Raw genomic sequence first — 20,483 nt, 5'->3', positions numbered from 1 at the left:
GAAACTTTCGACCCTCTTTTACGAATGCCATAGGCAATTTTGACTAGCAGGGATGGATACTATATAAAGCCTTAGTGTCCAATACTTTTCAGGATAAGAAGTCATTAACTTCTGATTATACCTTAAAATAACGGCCTTTTTCTAAATATGAAAGGAAATATAAAAAAATTATCTATTATTAGTTAGCATTTAATTAGTCTTAAATCAGAACTTTGGTGGACTAGTAACTTTTAAGCCCTATCTAAGTACGTCTTTGGAATGGATTCACATACCGGATGTTCCGTCTAAAGCCTACATCAAGAAGACGATACTGCGGCTCTCTTTTTGGAAAGGGTATATTACGTAAACATTACAAGAATGCTATAAGGCTGCACGAAAAGCGAAAAAATGTAGTTCATTTTTTAATCCAAAGCATACGTTCGCAAATAAACAAGCAAAAATGGTTTTAAGCTTAACCTTTATTTCTGTAAAGTAAGTTACAGATTTCAATAATTGATCTGTTTTCTAACGACAGTATCTTTAACCCTTGCGAAATTGTTGGACTCTCTTGGCAGCAATGCAAACGCATTGTCCGCTACTGCTACAATCTCCGCCCAAGGAAGATTGAATAGATCTACATTTTTCATCGCAGGCTTTCCAATTTCCTAACGGACTTTTATCGCTAGGTGTACAGTCGATACCACTCTGATCTAAAAAAAATATAAAAGGTTTTAAATTGATTGATAGTCTTCTCGTATCTTTATCGTTTTGCGTGAAAACGAATATGGTTTTGAAGATTCTTGGAAGCATAAGCGAATAATCCTCTTTAAATGTCATTAGGTCTTTTATGGAACCTCTCCTGTCCCCTTTCATTTACGTCAAATATACAATTTTTTTCTCCCGCTAGCTCCAAGTTCTCAACCTATGGTTTTTACGCGAATCTGTTAAACCTATTCCCTTAGACTGTAGACAACCTTGAAGTATAGGTTGACCATAGCCTACTTCTACCACCGGGGGCCTTAACAGTACGCTCAATAGGGAATTTATAATTTTGTCCTCTTTGAACTACGCAAAAAGCGTCATAGACTTGTTGGGTAACACCTAAGTCAAATCGACATGATGGAAGGGGTATAGCATACAGATGTATATTCATTGTTCTAGAACTTGATGATTAAAGAGAAAGGGAGGGCAAAATACGAGTAGACTCTAGGCTTCGTCCCTCGTCCATTTCCCCATATGACGCATGTGATCGAAGATAATATATAATAATAATCTAGCTTTATTTCGTGTCCATAACACCCAGTGGGCTGTATTTCAATGGGTCACGATTTCAATGCATCGGGTGGTGGCTAGCCCCTATGCCACAGCTAACCGACAGCGTCCTATACTATCTATTAGCATTAACCTCTGCAAGTTTTGATGGAAAGGAGAAACCGGGTTAAACCGCGGAAGAAAACTCCTTTAACAAGTGGGAAGAGAATTGCAAACTCTACGCTGAAGGGTTTGTACCCAGTGCAACAGTCCGGGATCAAACCCCGGACCCTCTTGTTGCGAGGCGAAATTGCTAACCACTTCACCACCCCAACCTTGACGTTAGCGCTACTATCAATAAATTCCTCTAACTGTAGATAATGAAGTTCAGAAATAAGTGGGGCAAAATTTCAGGGAAAGTATACTTAGAAATTACTCAGTGGTTTAGCAGCGCAGACTGTAACATCTGGATATCTCATCAAGTCATTCCTGCACTTCAAATCATTCATCATTCCTTTGCGATTTCCACTGAAAGCGTCGCCTCTTCTTTGACAAGCGACTCCAGCCTCAACATCCTCTTGGGAACAAAACCCAATATCGGCGTGGAAACACACGCATCGTTCTTTTCCCTTTTCTCATCCTTTAGTGCAATCTCCCGCCAACTTCGGATGCAGTTCTCTGCAAGCCTTGTCGCATTTTTTCCACTCGTTATCATAGTCTTCAGTGCAAGTACCTTTCGAGACTGGTATAATCATTCGTTAAAATGTTTCATTAGATGCTAGTTGTTATTTCAAAATAGCTTTCAACGCAAATTGGTTCTGAATCCCGCAGCCAGGATGCGATTGACCATGTTTCAGTGGTGTGATTAATCAGGGAAATATTTGAGGTATGCTCAAGTGGTGAGAGATATGGTAGCTAATTTGGGGGATAAGGCACCACCTGCGAACACGTGGTCAACGCTGATGGGACTGTACCATCAACAAGTCCCTTAAGACCTTGGCCAGGATTAAACCAAACCATTTCAGGGTTGAATCGCTAGTAACTACCATATGGTTATAAAAAATATTAAGGATCTATTTACGTTTTAAAACTCCTCCGCAAATGTTCATGTTGTCGAATCTTACCAAATTTGAATAACATTCAAAACCCCACAATTTTTCATGTAACTTTTGACTCCATCCTTCGTCTAGGGTATCCTTTTTTAAGTCATAGCAATGAGATTGCTTCTCCGGACATACGCCTAAAATAAAAAGTACAAAGACGTCATGGAGAAGTATTATACTGGACGTGTCTGTTTCCCCTAATTGAACGGCTCCCATATGAAGACATCGTGCAAAATAAAATTTTAAAAGCCCCAGATATATCAGATCGGAAAGCAAAAATATATCAGATGAGTTACCATCTAACATTTTAGCTAATATAACATATAAACTACAATAATCGTTCCGATCGGGTCTGACCGAGCCGGGTTTTCCACATTTGAAAATTTCATCGGGTCGGGCTTTTCAAGTTTTGGAAATTAAGGGACTGGGCCGGGCTTTTCTTCATTTTTCAAAATTCTTGCCAGGCCGAACTTGATTCTCGTTTAATCCAAAATTCTAATGAAGGATAATTTAAATGAGCTTAAGTTTCTAAGAACATATGTGACGTTGTGACGAGCAATTATTCAAAGAAATGAATACTACACGACGCATGCAATGTGTCGGGCCGGGCTTGGTTAATGCGTGTGACGGGCCGGGCCGGAATACCAACTATATACTCGGACCCGGGCCGGGTTTTGGACTTTTTCCAAAATGATAAATCCCAGACCGGGCTCGGATCGGGCCTGAAAAACTCGGCCCGTGCAGGTCTCTGATTGGTGTTAATATTAGGTGCTTCGTTGTTGAATAATATTCGTTCAATTTTCAAATTCTTGCCCTACGCCTAGAGGGGATGTCACATTATTGATAAATTCGTCAATATGGCGGTGGAAATGGTCATAAATTATAAATACCTAACGCCCGGAGGTTTTTGAGGAGATGAAAGCCGTGAAAAGTTTCCTAAACACTAAATTGTCTTTAGATACAATCGCTACGCTATTCGCATTATGTTTTTAACATCTTTCAGATTCAATAAAATGATGCTGAATTAGAGGTTAATAATAAAGCTCAACTGTTAAGGGTCTTGAAAAGAACGTTCTTAACAGGCTTAATGACCAGCGGTTAGCCTCTGTCCAAAACTTGCGCAACTCAACTAATACTTACAAGTTGGGACACACTAAAGTCCAATGTAATACATCTCCGTGACGTCATCGTCACTCGGAGAGATAAAAACTTTCCCAAGTGTTACTGATATCAACCAAGCAGTTTGGTCAAATTGTATAATGAAGTGTGATTCGCACAAAGAACAGACATACAAACAAAGAAACCATTTTCCCCAAATATATATAAAATGAAATTTTATACTTACTGATTCCGGCTGATGGGCTGGCACTGTAATCTTTTCCTTTATAATTATGACCAGCACTTAGGTAACAAGATAAGATCAAAAACAAAATTCCTATAGTTATATTTCGGCTACTGAAATTTTTCCAAGTCATTTCCAACAACTTAAAACTACAACAATCGAGAAAATGAACGTTCGCCTTATCGTATGGTTGTAACACGAACATGCTGGCGAGATCACGAATGTTCATTTTTATATTGTCCAGTCCACAAAATGCAACTACAATCGGTTCACATTGTTAAGTGACAGTCACATCGATTTTCGTTATAATTTTATTGTAATTCAAACGTTGACATTGTTAAGTCACATCGATTTTCGTTGTAATTTTATTATAATTCAAACGTTGACATTGTAAGTCACATCGATTTTCGTTATAATTTTATTGTAATTCAAACGTTGACATTGTTAAGTCACATCGATTTTCGTTGTATTTTTATTATAATTCAAACGTTGACATTGTTAATTAAGTCACATCGATTTTCGTTGTAATTTTATTATAATTCAAACGTTGACATTGTAAGTCACATCGATTTTCGTTGTATTTTTATTATAATTCAAACGTTGACATTGTAAGTCACATCCATTTTCGTTATAATTTTATTGTAATTCAAACGTTGACATTGTTAAGTCACATCGATTTTCGTTGTATTTTTATTATAATTCAAACGTTGACATTGTTAAGTCACATCGATTTTCGTTGTAATTTTATTATAATTCAAACGTTGACATTGTAAGTCACATCGATTTTCGTTGTATTTTTATTATAATTCAAAAGTTGACATTGTTAAGTCATATCGATTTTCGTTATAATTTTATCATAATTCAAACGTTGACATTTATGGTAATTTTCTAGTTTTTAAAATGCATGAGAAATTAGTTTATATCGTATTGTCGAAGCAATGACTTTATATTCTAATGTCAAAGCAATGAATATATATTGTAATATCAATGAAAATGAATATATATTGTAATGTCAAAGCAAGCATTTGTATTGTAATATCAAAGCAAGGAATTTATCTTGTAATGTCAAAGCAATGAATTTATATTGCAATGTCAAAACAATACCAAAACGTTGAATTTTTTTGCATAATATCTTTTAGATATAAAACGCATTTTCACTGAGGCCACATGGTCGTCTTATAAGCCCCACAAAAAAAATAAACCTTTCACGCCCATTGGAACTTTGATAAGGACAGCATATCATAAAATCTGAAGTCACTTTGGGGTTGAAACAGAATTGGAGCGAAGCAAAGAAATCAGAAATGTGACTTACCGAATAACAAAAATAAGACAAAAACAGTTCTTTAAGCCTTTTCTTGGGGTTGTAACACTTTTTAATTTTTGGTCCAGTCTCGCAAATGCTAATTTGCCAATTTGGCATAAAGATGCAATCTTCGATATATATTGTGTAAATGTTTTAGGGTTGTTGTGCTGAAAGTCCATAAAGATATGCCTCTGTTTCTGTGAAACTATCTTCAGTACATAGATCTACTCGTGCTAAATATTTCTACAAATGGAAAGTTTTATCGGTAAAGGAAAGGATTATTTAAATGAGAGTTATTACTATAGGTACATCGACAATAAGTGAATGGAAGTCGAGATTGCCTGTTTGAACGTCCAAGCGCAACATATTAACAAACTGTTTATGTTGCAATTAAACCATAGCTCCTCGACTTTCAAACTGGCCATTAACGCGTTGAAGTTAGTCAAAGATCAACAGTTGCTTTTAATGGTTAATGGGCGCTTAAATGATGACCTGAAAGGAAAATACGAAAATCTTCTGGACCAAGTACGCGTCTACTCTTCCTTTTCTACCAACGAAAAAGCGTTAATGTATGTATTCTTCACATTATTTTTTCTCCACCGTTTAGGTTAAGGTACCCAAGGAAGTGACGTGGGCTGATCAGGCCAACTTCAACCCCGAACCGGAGGAATATATAAGCAACTAGATGCTGCTTACAGTTCTACAAGTCGCTCCTTGGAATCGTCAATCTCAATCGGGGCTTATTTGTAATCTATTTTCCTCGACGCCCGGCACCAGGGTTACTAAACCAAACTTGGTTTCTTGCCATAACCACGATGAAACCGGTGATCATTCTTATATAAGAGTTGATAGTTTTCGATCGAATGATCGGGAAATGGAGAAAATAGAGACTCCGGTAATGAGTATCTCTCCGGTTGAAGGAGGTTTAAGTTTGGTACGTTTTTCGCCCGTTCAATGCAAAGACAAACCTCTAGCACGAAGAATGGACCAAAATGATACGCCTCCATCACCTGGTAAGTTACGTTGAAGTATTTTTATTATTGACGCGCGTTGAAGATTAATTTTTAAGTAAAACATTACCCCTAAAGTATAACGTAGCTTGAAAGAACTGCTTTTCTCTAAATATTATAGGAAAAATATTAAAATGATCTCTTATTACAAAATAATTAGCGTTTAATTAATCTTAAAAACCAGGGCTGCTGCGCCACCCGCCTTTGGTTTAGTGGTGTCCGATAGCCCGAACCCATTACCCCTTTGTTGAAGCAATCTATTGTGGTTTCTGGCTAGCTGACACCACTTAACCAATGGCTGCACTTCAAGCCTCAATTTTAGAGAAGTGTCTCAAAAATTTTTAATTGTTTTTCTTTAAAACGATGTAACGCACAATGATGTGAATAACTAACGAAGAAAATGTATAATATTAACTTAATATTAATATAATCTTGACTTTTGTCTCAAAGTTAATCGAGAAAGAGTAATAGAGCCTTTCGATATAATTAAGAGGGAAATGCAAGGCGCTAAAATTTTGCTTTCCGTATCACTTTTTGACGCCGGCGCTATAACCCTTTTGAATCATGAGAATGCTCAGAGAAGGCAGTGTATCTACCCCTAGTATGTCCCAATACAGAGGGTTGTCTACATCGAAAAGGTTTCAAGTCGGTGTAGTGACGCGCCCCATAAATACCATGCAGAAAATACATTTAGTCGGTTTAGTCCACAGTACGATCGTATAAAATGCCATAAGCTGCTGATAATTTACTCTTACTTATTTAAGAGATACCCACAGCATCCGCCGGCCCTGCATAGAACATTTTTGACTCGAAATCAACCATAGAACCCACTGTACTTCAGTCCTACCACCATTATTGGAACTTCCTGTGTGTTCATGAGAGTTCAGAGAGAATCATGGACACATTTTGAATGTTTTCATTCCCCCACAAGAGTTATCTTCTTCTCAACCTGGAAATTTCAGAATTAAATTTAATTTGAAAATCTTAAACCAGATTATCTGAAGGTGGTTTGTTTGTTTTTAACCTAGGGTTTTGATGAATACATGATTTTAGTTCTGAATCAAGCCGAAGAAATTCACATGAAGACCAAGCAGCGGCGTAGTATAGGTAAATTTTCAGTTCTTACACTATCTAATGTGAAGAACTAATATTTGCGAGTTAGTGGTATAAGATGGAATCTTTTTATAGGTCCATGGCCTATACTAGTTTAGTCGATGTATTGCTAAAATCTCCTATTTTTATTTTTTAAGAGCTTTTAACCTAACAACCATCTCCTGATTTCAGATTATATTTTTTTTAAATAACTGAAAAGTTAAGGTAACATAACATTCTACCTTCAAAGAACTGTCTTTTTCTAAATATAAAAGAAAAAATACATAAAAAAGGATATTTTATTTCAAATTAATTAGCATCTAATTAGTCTATTAAAAGGAGGAGTACTGACTACTGAGCCATCTGCCATTGGTTTAGTGGCGTCTGCTAGCTTGAACCTCTAACCCTTAGTCCCTTACCTCTCTCAGCCTGTTAGAATTCAACCAATCCCTTTTAGGGGTAAGTGGTTCGATTTAGCAGACTAATGGCGGGTGGCGCAGTAGTCCTTGTTTTTATGTCTACTAATTAAATGCTTGTCATTTTGTAATAAGAGATATTTTTTTTTAAAGGAATGGGACACCCATAAACTTTTTTTTGCTGTAATCCCTTTAATTACACCCAAAACCAAGATTTCGAGAGTTGAAAAAATTTTACACTAAGTATATTTTAAATTAAATCAGAAAAACGAATTGCATTGAGGACCTTTTGGCGCCTGTATGGTGATTTTCCGCAAAGCCAGCGATACGTCACTCTCATATATTAATTCAGTCCTCCATCTTATTGGCCGAGGTATCTATAGAACAAGCTTCTACTGAAAAGTAAACTCTAGTATTACGCGTTTGAGCGCTAGACCGTCGACAAGGTACGTTGGCAGCGCCCGTAGAGATACTATGTTAGAGCCGTAGTCAAGCCGTAGACCGCCGGCCACCATAGCCAAGTCCTAGTACGCTAGCGAATCGTGGCTTATCCTAACCATTTTGATGCACTATAAGGGTACTTAAAGTGATCGGGAACAGTATGAAAACTAACCGCACACCTAGAGTTAATACTCTGACAGTCTTTTATAATACAACTTGGCATTTCGGCAATTAATTTTGATTCAAATTGATCAACGAAACGACTAACGAGAGCTAAACATACTTGAAGACGAAATTGTCAGACTCAAAAAAAAAACCCGGACCTAAATTTTTCTGCTTGAAGTGCTAAAATCTCATCGGCTAAACGTCTATTTAAACCAGCCAGTCATCTGGCAGGTCTGGCCAAGCATGACAGTAAAGTTTAGAGATAGGGGTTAATGGTTTTGTCCATATAAAATTTTATTTAATTATAAAATGAAAACTATCACTTATAATTTAATTTCAGTAGTACCACCATCTTTATAAAAGTACTATTGACGCTAAAAGACAAAAAAAGTTTATGGGTAACCATTCCTTTAATATAATTCCTTTAATATAATTCCTTTAATATTTAGAAAGACCATTCTTTTAAGGTATAATGTTATGTTATGTGAACTTTCCTTTTAAGCTTAACTTGAATTAAACTTTAAAAATGTATTTACAAAAATGAATGTGGGGGAACTTTAAAGGATCAACTTGGATGTTAATGTTACCAAGAAGCGATATCAAGTTTACTAGGGAGAAGGTGTAAGATGCCCAAGCCTCTCCTCAGTCGGAAAATACGTAATGTTCGTCATTCGCGTCGCGCTGACGTGCACGAGTTTTCAAGAACCAATAAGATCCTGGTTGTAATTTAAAGGCGGGGATTAACTCCGGACCTACGTTTGGACTGGAGACAAAGCTGGAAATGTGGCGAATTTATACCTTCTCAGTAGTAAACTAGATATCACTTCTTGATGTTACAAAGAGAACATGAATATTATTTTTTAAATCTACTATTTTGTTAAAACGTTTAGACACATTGACACTAAAAATATTTATTTTTTTATGACAGGACGTATATTACTGAAGGGAGAAAACATCACAGTGATTATGAGCACACAAAACGCCTAATTCCGTACCCAGCCTTCATCATTCATAGTTTTGGTTCATCAAACTCATTTCCATATTAATTTTTTCAGCTGTACTTTTTTTAGTATGTGATTAAAATTTTCATATTGACAAATTGTACACTGTGTATAATATATATTTGTTATGAAATAACTCAAGTAATAGTAAAATAACTTCAGTATGATTATAATGGGTGAGGGTCTAGCTGTCTGGTAAGTCATTAGTCGAAATAGTATTTAAAGGACAAGGTTGGGTAACATAGCATTACATTCTACCATAAAATAAGGGCATTTCTCTAAATATAAAGGGCTATCTGACTAGAGGTGTGCGGGTAGTGATTTTTCAATTACGAATCGGGTTCAGCCTCAGTTCGGGTAATCAAAAATATTGATCTCGGGTATCGGGGCAGGTACCGAATTTTTGTCGGGTACTCGGATAATCGGGGGGGGGGGGGTAACCGAAATTTTTCGGGTAATTAGGGTTAAAAAAATTCCCTTAAGCACACAATCCTTACAGTTAGATCTCAATTCTAGGTTCTTCAAATATATCTCGGAGGGTCCGCTTCAATGTACGGTCCTTCTTAATTTATTTCTTTTTGATGATTTCTCTAACTTTTGGTTCCGCATTCTCCTTAACCCTTAGTCTTATTTCAACACAGAATACTGGCAATGGGATGATATATGTGTGTAGAGGTGTGTCGCGCTGCTAGGTGATTCTAGTCTTTCTCAGAAAGAAACTACCACAGAACGTTTACCTTATGTGAACTAAATTTCACCTTGAAACAGTGTATCATGGAATTTCGACATTCTTATAAATTTCTTCTTTCAAAACTGGACAGTGGGTGGTCCCCCTTTCACCTCTGATTCCTATTTTTATATCCGCAAATAACCCGACAACCTGTTTCAGTTTGACCCGGGTAGTTTCGAATAGTTGGATAAGTCATTGTCGTGTATCGGACCGGTCCACAATCAGGACTTCAGTGGACTAGTAACTTTTAAGCCCTATCTAACGACTTTGGAATGGATTCACATACCGGATGTTCCGTCTTAAGCCTACATCAAGAAGACGATACTGCGGCTCTCCTTTTTGGAAAGGGTATATTACGCAAACATTACATGAATGCTATAAGGCTGTACGGAAAGCGAAAAAATGTTTTAATCCAAAGCATACGTTTGCAAATAAACAAGCAAAAATGGTTTTACGCTCAACCTTTATTTCGGCAAAGTAAGTTACAGATTTCAATAATTAATCTGTTTTCCAACGACATTATCTTTACCCCTTGCGAAATTGTTGGACTCTCTTGGCGGAAATGCAAACGCATTGTCCGCTACTGCTACAATCTCCGCCCAAAGAAGAGTGTATAGATCTACAGTTTTCATCGCAGGCTTTCCAATTTCCTAACGGACTTTTATCGCTAGGTGTACAGTCGATACCACTCTGATCTAAAAAGTATTAAAGGTTTAATCTCAAATGAGTCTTCTCGTATCTTTATCGTTTTGTGTGAAAACGAATATGTGGTTTTGAATATTCTTGGAAGCATGAGCGAATAATTCTCTTTAAATGCCATTAGGTCTTTGGTCGAACCTCTCTTGCCCCATTCATTTACGTCAAAAATACAATTTTTTCTTCCGCTAGCTCCAACCTATTTCTTTTTTTACGCGAATCACGCGATACTTTTCCACTGATGTTTAAACGTTTCGAAATAAACAAGATGGCCCAAGGGCTGGGCCTTAATAGTAATTTTACACGGCTCACGTGACCCCCCGTATAGTTGATCTCCAATAAATCGTACAACTAAAAACATTTCTGAAACGCAATCGTGTATCCCCTTAATTTCTAATAACGTCACATTTCAAATAATATTAATGAAACTAAATTGTGCACCCCACTAAAGTATAATTTTTAAAAACCATACGAATCAAATAATGTATCTAAAACCAAATCCTGGATCCCCTAAACCAGAAATCACTATGACCGTAAACCGTCCCCTCTATTTTACGAAACCTAACCTAACCTAACCATTCAGCATAATCTCTGATGTATCACGCGCACAAAGTGCAGCAGTGCACGAAAATTATCAACTTGTTTCTTTCACTCAAAAAAGCCCGCGAGATTTAAACTACCTTTCTTTCCTCTCTCTCCTCTCCGAGCGGGATGCCCCCTCTCCCTCTACCCCCTCTCACTAAGCAGCGGAGCTTCGTTTCCCTCCGATCTGGGTTCCATCTCTCTTCGTATCGCCATCGCGTACGCTAGCGATCTCTCTCTCCCCGCACGCTTTCGTTTTCCCTCTCTCTCTCCCATCGTAAGCGTACGCGAAACCGGTTTCGCGGACGCGTCCGGCACAGGGGATTGGTGCCCTTTCTTAAATTTTAACGGAATAAAATTCCGTGTAAAATTAAAAACCAGGGCAAAAGGCGAAAAAGTATTTATAAATGGTTTTTAAGCGATCATGCTTTTGCGTGTAAACATTTTGGGGTAGAATTAAAATAGGGAACGAAAACCTCAACGGCAATCAAGGAGAAGTTTTTTATGGCCCATCTGCTGTCAAAATAAGAGTGCACTGAAAGGAAACCTTTACGGCGGTAGTCTTGTGGTGAGACGGATTATAGACTGCAGAATAGATAACATTCAGACCTAGAAACTTAATGGTACATCATAAATTTATGACTACGCGTATAATTGTCATGGAAACTTTTAGACGTCTAAATTTAATAGTAGATTATCAATTTATGTTGGAAGTCAGCCATCAGGCGATTTTGTATGAAGCCGCTTTTCTGTACTCCCTTAGACCGTAGACAACCTTGAAGCAGGTTGACCATAGCCTACTTCTACCTTTGGGGGCCTTAACAGTACGCTCAATAGGGGTTTTATAATTGGATCTTTGAACTATGCAAAACGCGTCATAGACTTGTTGGGTAACTTCTAAGTCAAATCGACATGATGGAAGGGGTATTCATTGTTCTATGGTTTAATGATTAAAGAGAAAGGGAGGGAAAAATACGAACTTCATCATATGAACCAAGTTACCGAAGATAACCATTTGTAAGCGCTACTATCTATACATTTCTTCAACTGTAGATAAAGATGTTCAGAAATAAGTGAACCAAAATTTCAGGGAAAGTATACTTACTCAGTGGTTTAGCAGCGCAGACTGTAACATCTGGATATCTCATCAAGTCATTCCTGCACTTCAAATCATTCATCATTCCTTTGCGATTTCCGCTGAAAGCGTCGCCTCTTCTTTGACAAGCGACTCCAGCCTCAACATCCTCTTGGGAACAAAACCCAATATCGGCGTGGAAACATACACATCGTTCTTTTCCCTTTTCTCGTCCTTTAGTGCAATCTCCCGCCAACTTCGGATGCAGTTCTCTGCAAGCCTTATCGCATTTTTTCCACTCGTTATCATAGTCTTCAGTGCAAGTACCTTTCGAGACTGGTATAATCATTCGTTAAAATGTTTCATTAGATGCTAGTTGTTATTTCAAAATAGCTTTCAACGCAAATTGGTTCTGAATCCCGCAGCCAGGATGCGATTGACCATGTTTCAGTGGTGTGATTAATCAGGGAAATATTTGAGGTATGCTCAAGTGGTGAGAGATATGGTAGATAATTTGGGGGATAAGGCACCACCTGCGAACACGTGGTCAACGCTGATGGGACTGGCCCATCAACAAGTTCCTTAAGACCTTGGCCAGGATTAAACCAAACCATTTCAGGGTTGAATCGCTAGTAACTACCATATGTTTATAAAAAATATTAAGGATCTATTTACGTTTTAAAACTCCTCCGCAAATGTTCATGTTGTCGAATCTTACCAAATTTGAATAACATTCAAAACCCCACAATTTTTCATGTAACTTTTGACTCCATCCTTCGTCTAGGGTATCCTTTTTCAAGTCATAGCAATGAGATTGCTTCTCCGGACATACGCCTAAAATAAGAAAGTGCAAAGACGTCATGGAGAAGTATTATACTGGACGTGTCTGTTTCCCCTTATTGAACGGCTCCTGTATGAAGACATCGTGCAAAATAAAAATTTAAAAGCCCCAGATATATCACATCGGATGATATACGTTATTTCAAAGCAAAAATTTGTCAGAAGAGTTACCATCTAACATTTTAGCTAATATAACATATAAACTACAATATTCGTTCCGATCGGGTCAGACCGCGCCGGGCTTTCCACATTTGAAAATTTCATCGGGCCGGGTCGGGCTTTTCAAATTTTGGAAATTATGGGACCTGGCCGGCCCGGGCATTTCTTCATTTTTCAAAATTCAGGCCAGGTCAAACTTGATTCCCCTTTAATCCAAAATTCAAATGAAAGATAATTTAAATGAGTTTAAGCTTCTAAGAACAAATGTGACGTTGTGACGAGCAATTATCAAAAGAAATGAATAATACACGTTCCTAACAGGCTTAATTACCAGGGGTTCGCCTCTGTCCCAAACTTGCGCAACTCAACTAAACCAGTACTAACAAGTTGGGAGACCAAAATAAACCTCTCCGAGTCGAGACGCAGTTAAGAGGTTTTCCTTAAATAATTAATTAAATATAATTGATAATAATTATTTTAATCGACAATAATTTACCTTAATTTTAGCTAAATCGTTTTAAGAAAATTTATTTCTAAAATCACTTTAAACATAGCTATTGTTGACGTCTGAATTCTAGCGTATGCCTCTCTAATACTTTTTGGAAAGCTTGGGTGTATAAGGCGATTTATTCACAATAAATGATAAGAATTGCGTGAACCTTTGGTGGAAGCCCGGCCATTGGGAGGCTAGACTATTCTCGTAACTCTATCCGATTACCGCGTACTTCTTAATCCTAACGATAGGGGTAGCATCCAAAACTTGCGCAACTCAACTAATACTTACAATTTGGGACACACACAAAAGTCCAATGTAATACCTCTCCGTGACGTCATCGTCACTCGGAGAGATAAAAACTTTCCCAAATGTTACTGATATCAACCAGAGCTGTGCTAATTAATTAGTTAGCTAATTGAATTTCTAATTAATTAGCAAAATTTACTAATTGAAAATGGTAATTGTATTTTAATCAGAGCTGTGCTAATTAGCTGACAACTAATTGAATTAGAATTAGCAATTAGGGAAATATTTATGAACTAATTAATTAGCCAATTAGCAATTAGACATAGAAACTAATTCAATTCAATTAGAAATTAGGCATTTATTTATCAAACTAATTAATTAGAATTACTAATTTCTAATTAATTACTTGTCTAATTAAGGTAAAAAAGAGACCATAAGTAAACATAAAAGTTTAAAAGTGCCCATGGATTTAGTACTTTGGTAATGCAAAGTTTAATGTTTTAATGTCATTGAAAAACGGGTACGGAAGCCATGAATTATTCTCGAAAAATGAGACAAGCCTCGAGCCTTCCGTCATGTTAAAATTTGTCTCATTTCTTCATTTTCTTCCCACAGTTCCTATAATGGACCCCTGAGTAGTAAATACATGCACACTGCTATTAATTCGAGTAGGTAAAACAGTCGAAATTTCGAAATGGGGCAGTTGCGAACTACGAAATTTTCTACTAGTACTAGTATTCTCTCATGTTTGAGGAGCTGAAAAATTTAGAGTAGCACTAAGGTTTCCTCATCGATATAATAAGGCTTTTTCATATTCAAATAGATGAATCAAGAGTTAATTCCTCGATTTTTTTACAACAAATTGGCGTAAAAGATTAATTGAAAATTCAATTAGCTAATTAGTTAATCCTAAATCTAATTATATTTTAATTAGATAATTACCTTTCCGATTCATACTAATTAATTAGAATTACTTCTCAATTAGCACTAAGGTAATTAAAATACAATTACCATTTTCAATTAGTAAATTTTGCTAATTAATTAGAAATTCAATTAGCTAACTAATTAATTAGCACAGCTCTGATTTTAATTACCTTAGTGCTAATTGAGAAGTAATTCTAATTAATTAGTATGAATCGGAAAGGTAATTATCTAATTAAAATATAATTAGATTTAGGATTAACTAATTAGCTAATTGAATTTTCAATTAATCTTTTACGCCAATTTGTTGTAAAAAAATCGAGGAATTAACTCTTGATTCATCTATTTGAATATGAAAAAGCCTTATTATATCGATGAGGAAACCTTAGTGCTACTCTAAATTTTTCAGCTCCTCAAACATGAGAGAATACTAGTACTAGTAGAAAATTTCGTAGTTCGCAACTGCCCCATTTCGAAATTTCGACTGTTTTACCTACTCGAATTAATAGCAGTGTGCATGTATTTACTACTCAGGGGTCCATTATAGGAACTGTGGGAAGAAAATGAAGAAATGAGACAAATTTTAACATGACGGAAGGCTCGAGGCTTGTCTCATTTTTCGAGAATAATTCATGGCTTCCGTACCCGTTTTTCAATGACATTAAAACATTGAACTTTGCATTACCAAAGTACTAAATCCATGGGCACTTTTAAACTTTTATGTTTACTTATGGTCTCTTTTTTACCTTAATTAGACAAGTAATTAATTAGAAATTAGTAATTCTAATTAATTAGTTTGATAAATAAATGCCTAATTTCTAATTGAATTGAATTAGTTTCTATGTCTAATTGCTAATTGGCTAATTAATTAGTTCATAAATATTTCCCTAATTGCTAATTCTAATTCAATTAGTTGTCAGCTAATTAGCACAGCTCTGATATCAACCTAGCAGTTTGGTCAAATTGTATAATGAAGTGTGATTCGCACAAAGAACAGACATACAAACAAAGAAACCATTTTCCCGAAATATATTTAAAATGAAAATTTATACTTACTGATTCCGGCTGATGGGCTGGCACTGTAATCTTTTCCTTTATAATTATGCCCAGCACATAGGTAACAAGAAAAGATCAAAAACAAAATTCCTATAGTTATATTTCGGCTACTGAAATTTTTCCAAGTCATTTCCAACATCTTAAAAACTTTACAACAATCGAGAAAATGAACGTTCGCCTTATCGTATGGTTGTAACACGAACATGCTGGCGAGATCACGAATGTTCATTTTTATATTGTCCAGTCCACAAAATGCAACTACAATCGGTTCACATTGTTAAGTGACAGTCACATCGATTTTCGTTGTAATTTTATTGTAATTCAAACGTTGACATTGTTAAGTCACATCGATTTTCGTTGTAATTTTATTATAATTCAAACGTTGACATTGTTAAGTCACATCGATTTTCGTTATAATTTTATTGTAATTCAAACGTTGACATTGTTAAGTCACATCGATTTTCATTTAAATTTTATTATAATTCAAACGTTGACATTTATGGTAATTTTCTAGTTTTTAAAATGCATGAGAAATGAGTTTTTATCGTATTGTCGAAGCAATGACATTATATTGCAATGTCAAAGCAACGAGTTTATATTGTAATGTCGAAGCAATGAATTTATTTTGTAATGTCATAGCAATGAGTTTATATCGTATTGTCAAAGCAATGAATTTGTATTGTAATGCCAAAGCAATAAATTTATATTGCAATGTCAAAACAATACCAAACTTTGAAATCTTTTTTGTATAATATCTTTTACACATTAAACGCATTTTCACTAAGGTCACATGGTCGTCTTATAAGCCCCCCCCCCCAAAATAAAATAAACCTTTCACGTCCAATGGAAGGACAGTATATCTTAAAATTTAAGTCACTTTGGGGTTAATGTTAATGTTAATGTTGAAGGGGGTGATGCGTCGCCACGTCGAGCACCGATACCAAAGGTATATTGTGCACCCCGAGCTGGTTAGACTGCGAAGAGTCCTGTCGCCTCAATGAATCGGAGAACCCGATTGGCCGAGACAGTAGAGAACTGGTGAGGTTCCATAGTATGCATGTCAAAATGCTCAAACCTCATGGCCGCGAGGTAGTTGCAGCTGCAAAGGATATGGGAGAAGGTTTCCTCTGCCTCCCCGCAGAACCTGCATAGTGGGTCATCAACGATGCCCAATAAGTGCAGGTTGTCTATTCAGCCGGCAGTGTCCAGTAAGGAAACTGGTAACCAGCCTAATTGTACTTTCGGTAAGGTCAAGCATTTCATTTGCCCTAGTAATGGAGGGACCCAGGACAAACTCCTTGGCTTTTCTCTGTCCATCCATGTCAAGTCAGAGCTGCAGTTGAAGTGCAGTCATCCGGCAGTGAATCCTTTGGCGAATGATGCCATGGGGGATGGGAACCACAGGCTCAGGTCCGAAGAACTTCGCCTCAGCCCCCCCTTTTTGCATACATATCAGCCCTCTCATTGCCCAGGTATCCGCAGTGTTCTGGCACCCACAGAGAACGGGCAGCCAGATAACCCAGTAAATCCAGACAACTGAGGACTAGTCTAGAATCAACAAGGCACTGATTCAGTGCCATGAGGGCGGCTGACTATCCGAATAAATCTGAATCGTCCGTCCGCGGTAATTTTTCTAGATGCAGAAATCCGCGCATAAACAAATGGCCATGATCTCCGCTTGAAAAACACTGGCAAAATTGCCGAGGCTCTCGTAAAAACCAAACTTCTTGGTCAAGCAGTAGACCCCGGCAACTGCTCCAGAGTCCGTCTTAGAGCCATCCGTGAACCAGACGGTTTCCCCCCAGTTCCAAGGACTGGGGTGGTCTCCCAAACAGCGCGACTAGGAAAGTGCACGCTGAAGGGCTTGTCGAAATGATATGATACAACAGACTTATCCGAGACCATCGCAAGTGATGACTCGAGACTGCTGTACTCACTGAAGAGCTTAGTGTGACTGAAGTCCCAGTGCTTGGGCTTCCACCAGCCGTGGTTGTTGAGCCTATAGGCTCCCATAATAGCTTCCTCCTCAATAAAGAGGTGAAGAGGAAGCATATTGAGAAGGATTTCCAGAGAGGTCGTGGGGCTAGTCCTCATGGACCCGGTGATACTGATGCACGCAAGCCTTTGAAGTTTGCGTAGTTCATCTTGGGCCGTTTTAAGGCGAACCCTGGACCACCAGACAAGAGCTCCATAGGAGACTACCGGCCTGATGATCCTAGTATAGATCCAGTTCACGGCACTGGGGCTTAAGCTGACTGAACTTCTTATACGCCAAAATAGAATTTTGGCCTTCTTGATGCTGAGATCAAGATGGGATTTCCAAGTAAGCTTGGCATCAAAGGTCACACCAAGGTACTTGACCTCGGTGGACTTCTTCAAAACCTGTCCAAAGAAGGATATATCATTTTTTTTTTTTTTTTTTTTTTTTCTAAGCTTGGTCTAGGAAGGGATATCCACACTAAGTCAACTCGCGACTTATTTACAGGTGGGCCCCTTTACAATGCATAGAGGGGTGGTGGCTAGCCCCTATGCCACAGCTAACCTACAGCGCCCTATACTAACTATTACCGTTAACCTCAGCAAGTTTTGATGGAAAGGAGAAACCGGGTTAGACCGCGGAGGAAAACTCCTTTTAACAAGTGGGGAGAGAACTTGCAAACTCTACGCAGAAGGATTTGTAGAAGGATCATTGAAGAGGTCATTGGTCCTTTTCCGGGTAAACGGTATAAGGACAGTCTTGTTGGGATTGACGGTGAGGTTGACTCCCCTACACCATTCCTCAACATCATGCAATACAGTTTTCATCAGTGCAGCGATAGTTGCAGGGAACTTCCCTGTAACAATCACTGCGATGTCATCCGCATAGCCAAAGCAGTGACACCCCCCTCCCCGAGTCAACCCAGCAGCTCATCCACCACCAGGCATCAAAGAAGAGGGGAAAGAACCCCTCCCTGTGGACAGCCACGGTCGGTGGAGATCTCCAGGGATTCCCCGAGAAGAGACGCCGTCACCCTACGATTCGTGAGCATGGAGTGTATCCAGCGACACAAGGTGTCGTCAATACCAAACCGCTCCGCAGCGTGAAGAATAACTTCACTAGAGACCCTATCAAAGGCTCCCTCAATATCAAGGAAGATGGCTAAAGACATCTCCTTGAACTCGATGGCCCTGTCAAGGCAATTCAAAATGCCATGGAGCGCCGTCTCCGTAGATTTGCCTTTCTGATAGGCAAACTGAGCAGTGGACAGGGGAGTGTGGGAAAGAATTCCATCCCGCAAATACCTGTCCACCAATTTCTCTGAAATCTTTAGGAAGAAGGAGGTAAGACAGATAGGTCTAAATGCCTTGGCCTCAAGATAGCTCGTCTTCCCAGGTTTGAGAATAAAGATAACCTTCGAGCGCTTCCAGATATCCGGAATATGCGCCAGAGCAATGCAGGCCCTAAATATCCTGCACAAGTGGGGACCAATGGCGTCTATACCTTCCTGAAGGAGGGCAGGAAAGACGCCATCTGGGCCAGGGGACTTATAGGGCTGAAACGAGATAACAGCCCACTTAAGTCTAGGGTATGTGACTATCTTATTGGCAATGCCCCAGTCCGCCCTGTGTGCTGTCCGAAAGTGCACGGGGAGAGCATCGGTGCATGTGGGGACAAACACCTTGGAGTCCGAAAAGTGTACCTTAAGCATATACTCTAGGGTATCAGTCCCTGACTTGGTAAACTCACATTCTGCCACCTTGATGGTGCTGAGCTGGTGAGTGTTATCATGAGCCAGGATCTTCATGATCTTGGCAGTATCGGAGCATCGGAGATACTACCACAAAAGTCCCTCCAGGAGTTCCTCTTGGCCTCCCGGATGGCTTTATTGTACTTGTTAAGGGTCTGTCTATAAATAGTCCAGTCCCCAGTCCTCTTGGCTCTGTTAAAGAGTTTACGAGTGAGCTCGCGAAGCTTGCCAAGTTCCGTATTCCACCAAGGAACGAGCCATGGCCGGCTGGCAGGCTTCGCTGGACAGTTATGGTGGTAGGAGTTGATAATGGCTTGTTGCATGAGATCAACAGCCAAATCAAATTTCAGCGCCGAGGTAAGCTTAGGAGTATTACCTCTGAGTAGGAGGCAAAGTTGCTCCCTGTAGCCGGACCAATCGGTCCGACGGGGGTTACGCAGTTCCGTCTTAACCGAAGTTGACTTGACCGCGACCGAGAGACAGATGTGCCTATGGTCTGAGAGAGACGGTTCATTAGACACATGCCAGTTAGAAACCGACAGATTGATATTGTCTGTGACATCAGGAATGGATGGAGGGGTTGGAATGGCTAAGGCCAAATCCTAATCGGCGTGAAATGATCTCGGAAACAACTGGCGTGGCTTAATTTACGCTAGTGACGTCATAGCCTGACGTAAAAATCGCATTTACCACTTTAATTATTTTCATTCATTCATTGGCTGCCAAAAAAACTTGTTTGCTATAATTCTCCACCCTCTACCCTAGGCCCTCTGCCTAGGCTGAGAGGATCGAATATGAACGCGAACGGCGGCGAATCAGCACATTTAACTTTAAAAAATATAAAAGGTCAC

General features: G+C 38.5%; 1 protein-coding gene and 3 long non-coding RNA genes across 4 annotated transcripts; 2 read left to right on the top strand and 2 right to left on the bottom strand.

Annotated features, from left to right (window-relative positions):
* Nucleotides 1–421: 421 nt before the first annotated feature.
* On the bottom strand, nt 422–2,498 carry LOC149616662 (uncharacterized). The gene is made up of 3 exons (XR_016376081.1): nt 2,312–2,498; nt 1,667–1,972; nt 422–689 (listed from the first exon to the last, which is right to left on the bottom strand). It is a non-coding gene; the product is annotated as an uncharacterized LOC149616662 (long non-coding RNA).
* A 2,085-nt stretch (nt 2,499–4,583) lies between these two features.
* On the top strand, nt 4,584–6,080 carry LOC149616661 (uncharacterized). Its single transcript, XR_016376080.1, has 2 exons — nt 4,584–5,503; nt 5,586–6,080. It is a non-coding gene; the product is annotated as an uncharacterized LOC149616661 (long non-coding RNA).
* Nucleotides 6,081–7,016: 936 nt separating this feature from the next.
* On the top strand, nt 7,017–9,206 carry LOC149616660 (uncharacterized). The gene is made up of 2 exons (XR_016376084.1): nt 7,017–7,095; nt 9,031–9,206. It is a non-coding gene; the product is annotated as an uncharacterized LOC149616660 (long non-coding RNA).
* Nucleotides 9,207–10,167: 961 nt separating this feature from the next.
* On the bottom strand, nt 10,168–16,348 carry LOC149616659 (uncharacterized). The gene is made up of 4 exons (XM_089857437.1): nt 15,905–16,348; nt 12,862–13,020; nt 12,217–12,522; nt 10,168–10,528 (listed from the first exon to the last, which is right to left on the bottom strand). The coding sequence occupies exons 1-4, from the start codon at nt 16,131–16,133 to the stop codon at nt 10,359–10,361; spliced, it is 864 nt and encodes a 287-aa protein (XP_089713563.1). The 5' UTR covers nt 16,134–16,348; the 3' UTR covers nt 10,168–10,358.
* Nucleotides 16,349–20,483: the final 4,135 nt, after the last annotated feature.

Source organism: Phalangium opilio, unplaced genomic scaffold (genome assembly GCF_054372755.1).
Source record: "Phalangium opilio isolate 3A_F unplaced genomic scaffold, DU_Popi_V2 ptg000217l_1, whole genome shotgun sequence".
Lineage (NCBI taxonomy): Eukaryota > Metazoa > Arthropoda > Arachnida > Opiliones > Phalangiidae > Phalangium > Phalangium opilio.
This window is presented reverse-complemented; position numbering and strand designations above follow the sequence as displayed.

What these genes read in the sequence shown, in the direction of transcription:
- LOC149616659 (XM_089857437.1), bottom strand. Translation starts at nt 16,133, where the DNA reads ATGAACATTCGTGATCTCGCCAGCATGTTCGTGTTACAACCATACGAT. An exon ending in TTGCGGAGGAGTTTTAAAAC is followed by an intron (nt 12,523 to 12,861) that starts GTAAATAGATCC and finishes TGATTATACCAG; the next exon opens with TCTCGAAAGGTACTTGCACT. An exon ending in CTGCGCTGCTAAACCACTGA is followed by an intron (nt 10,529 to 12,216) that starts GTAAGTATACTT and finishes AATACTTTTTAG; the next exon opens with ATCAGAGTGGTATCGACTGT.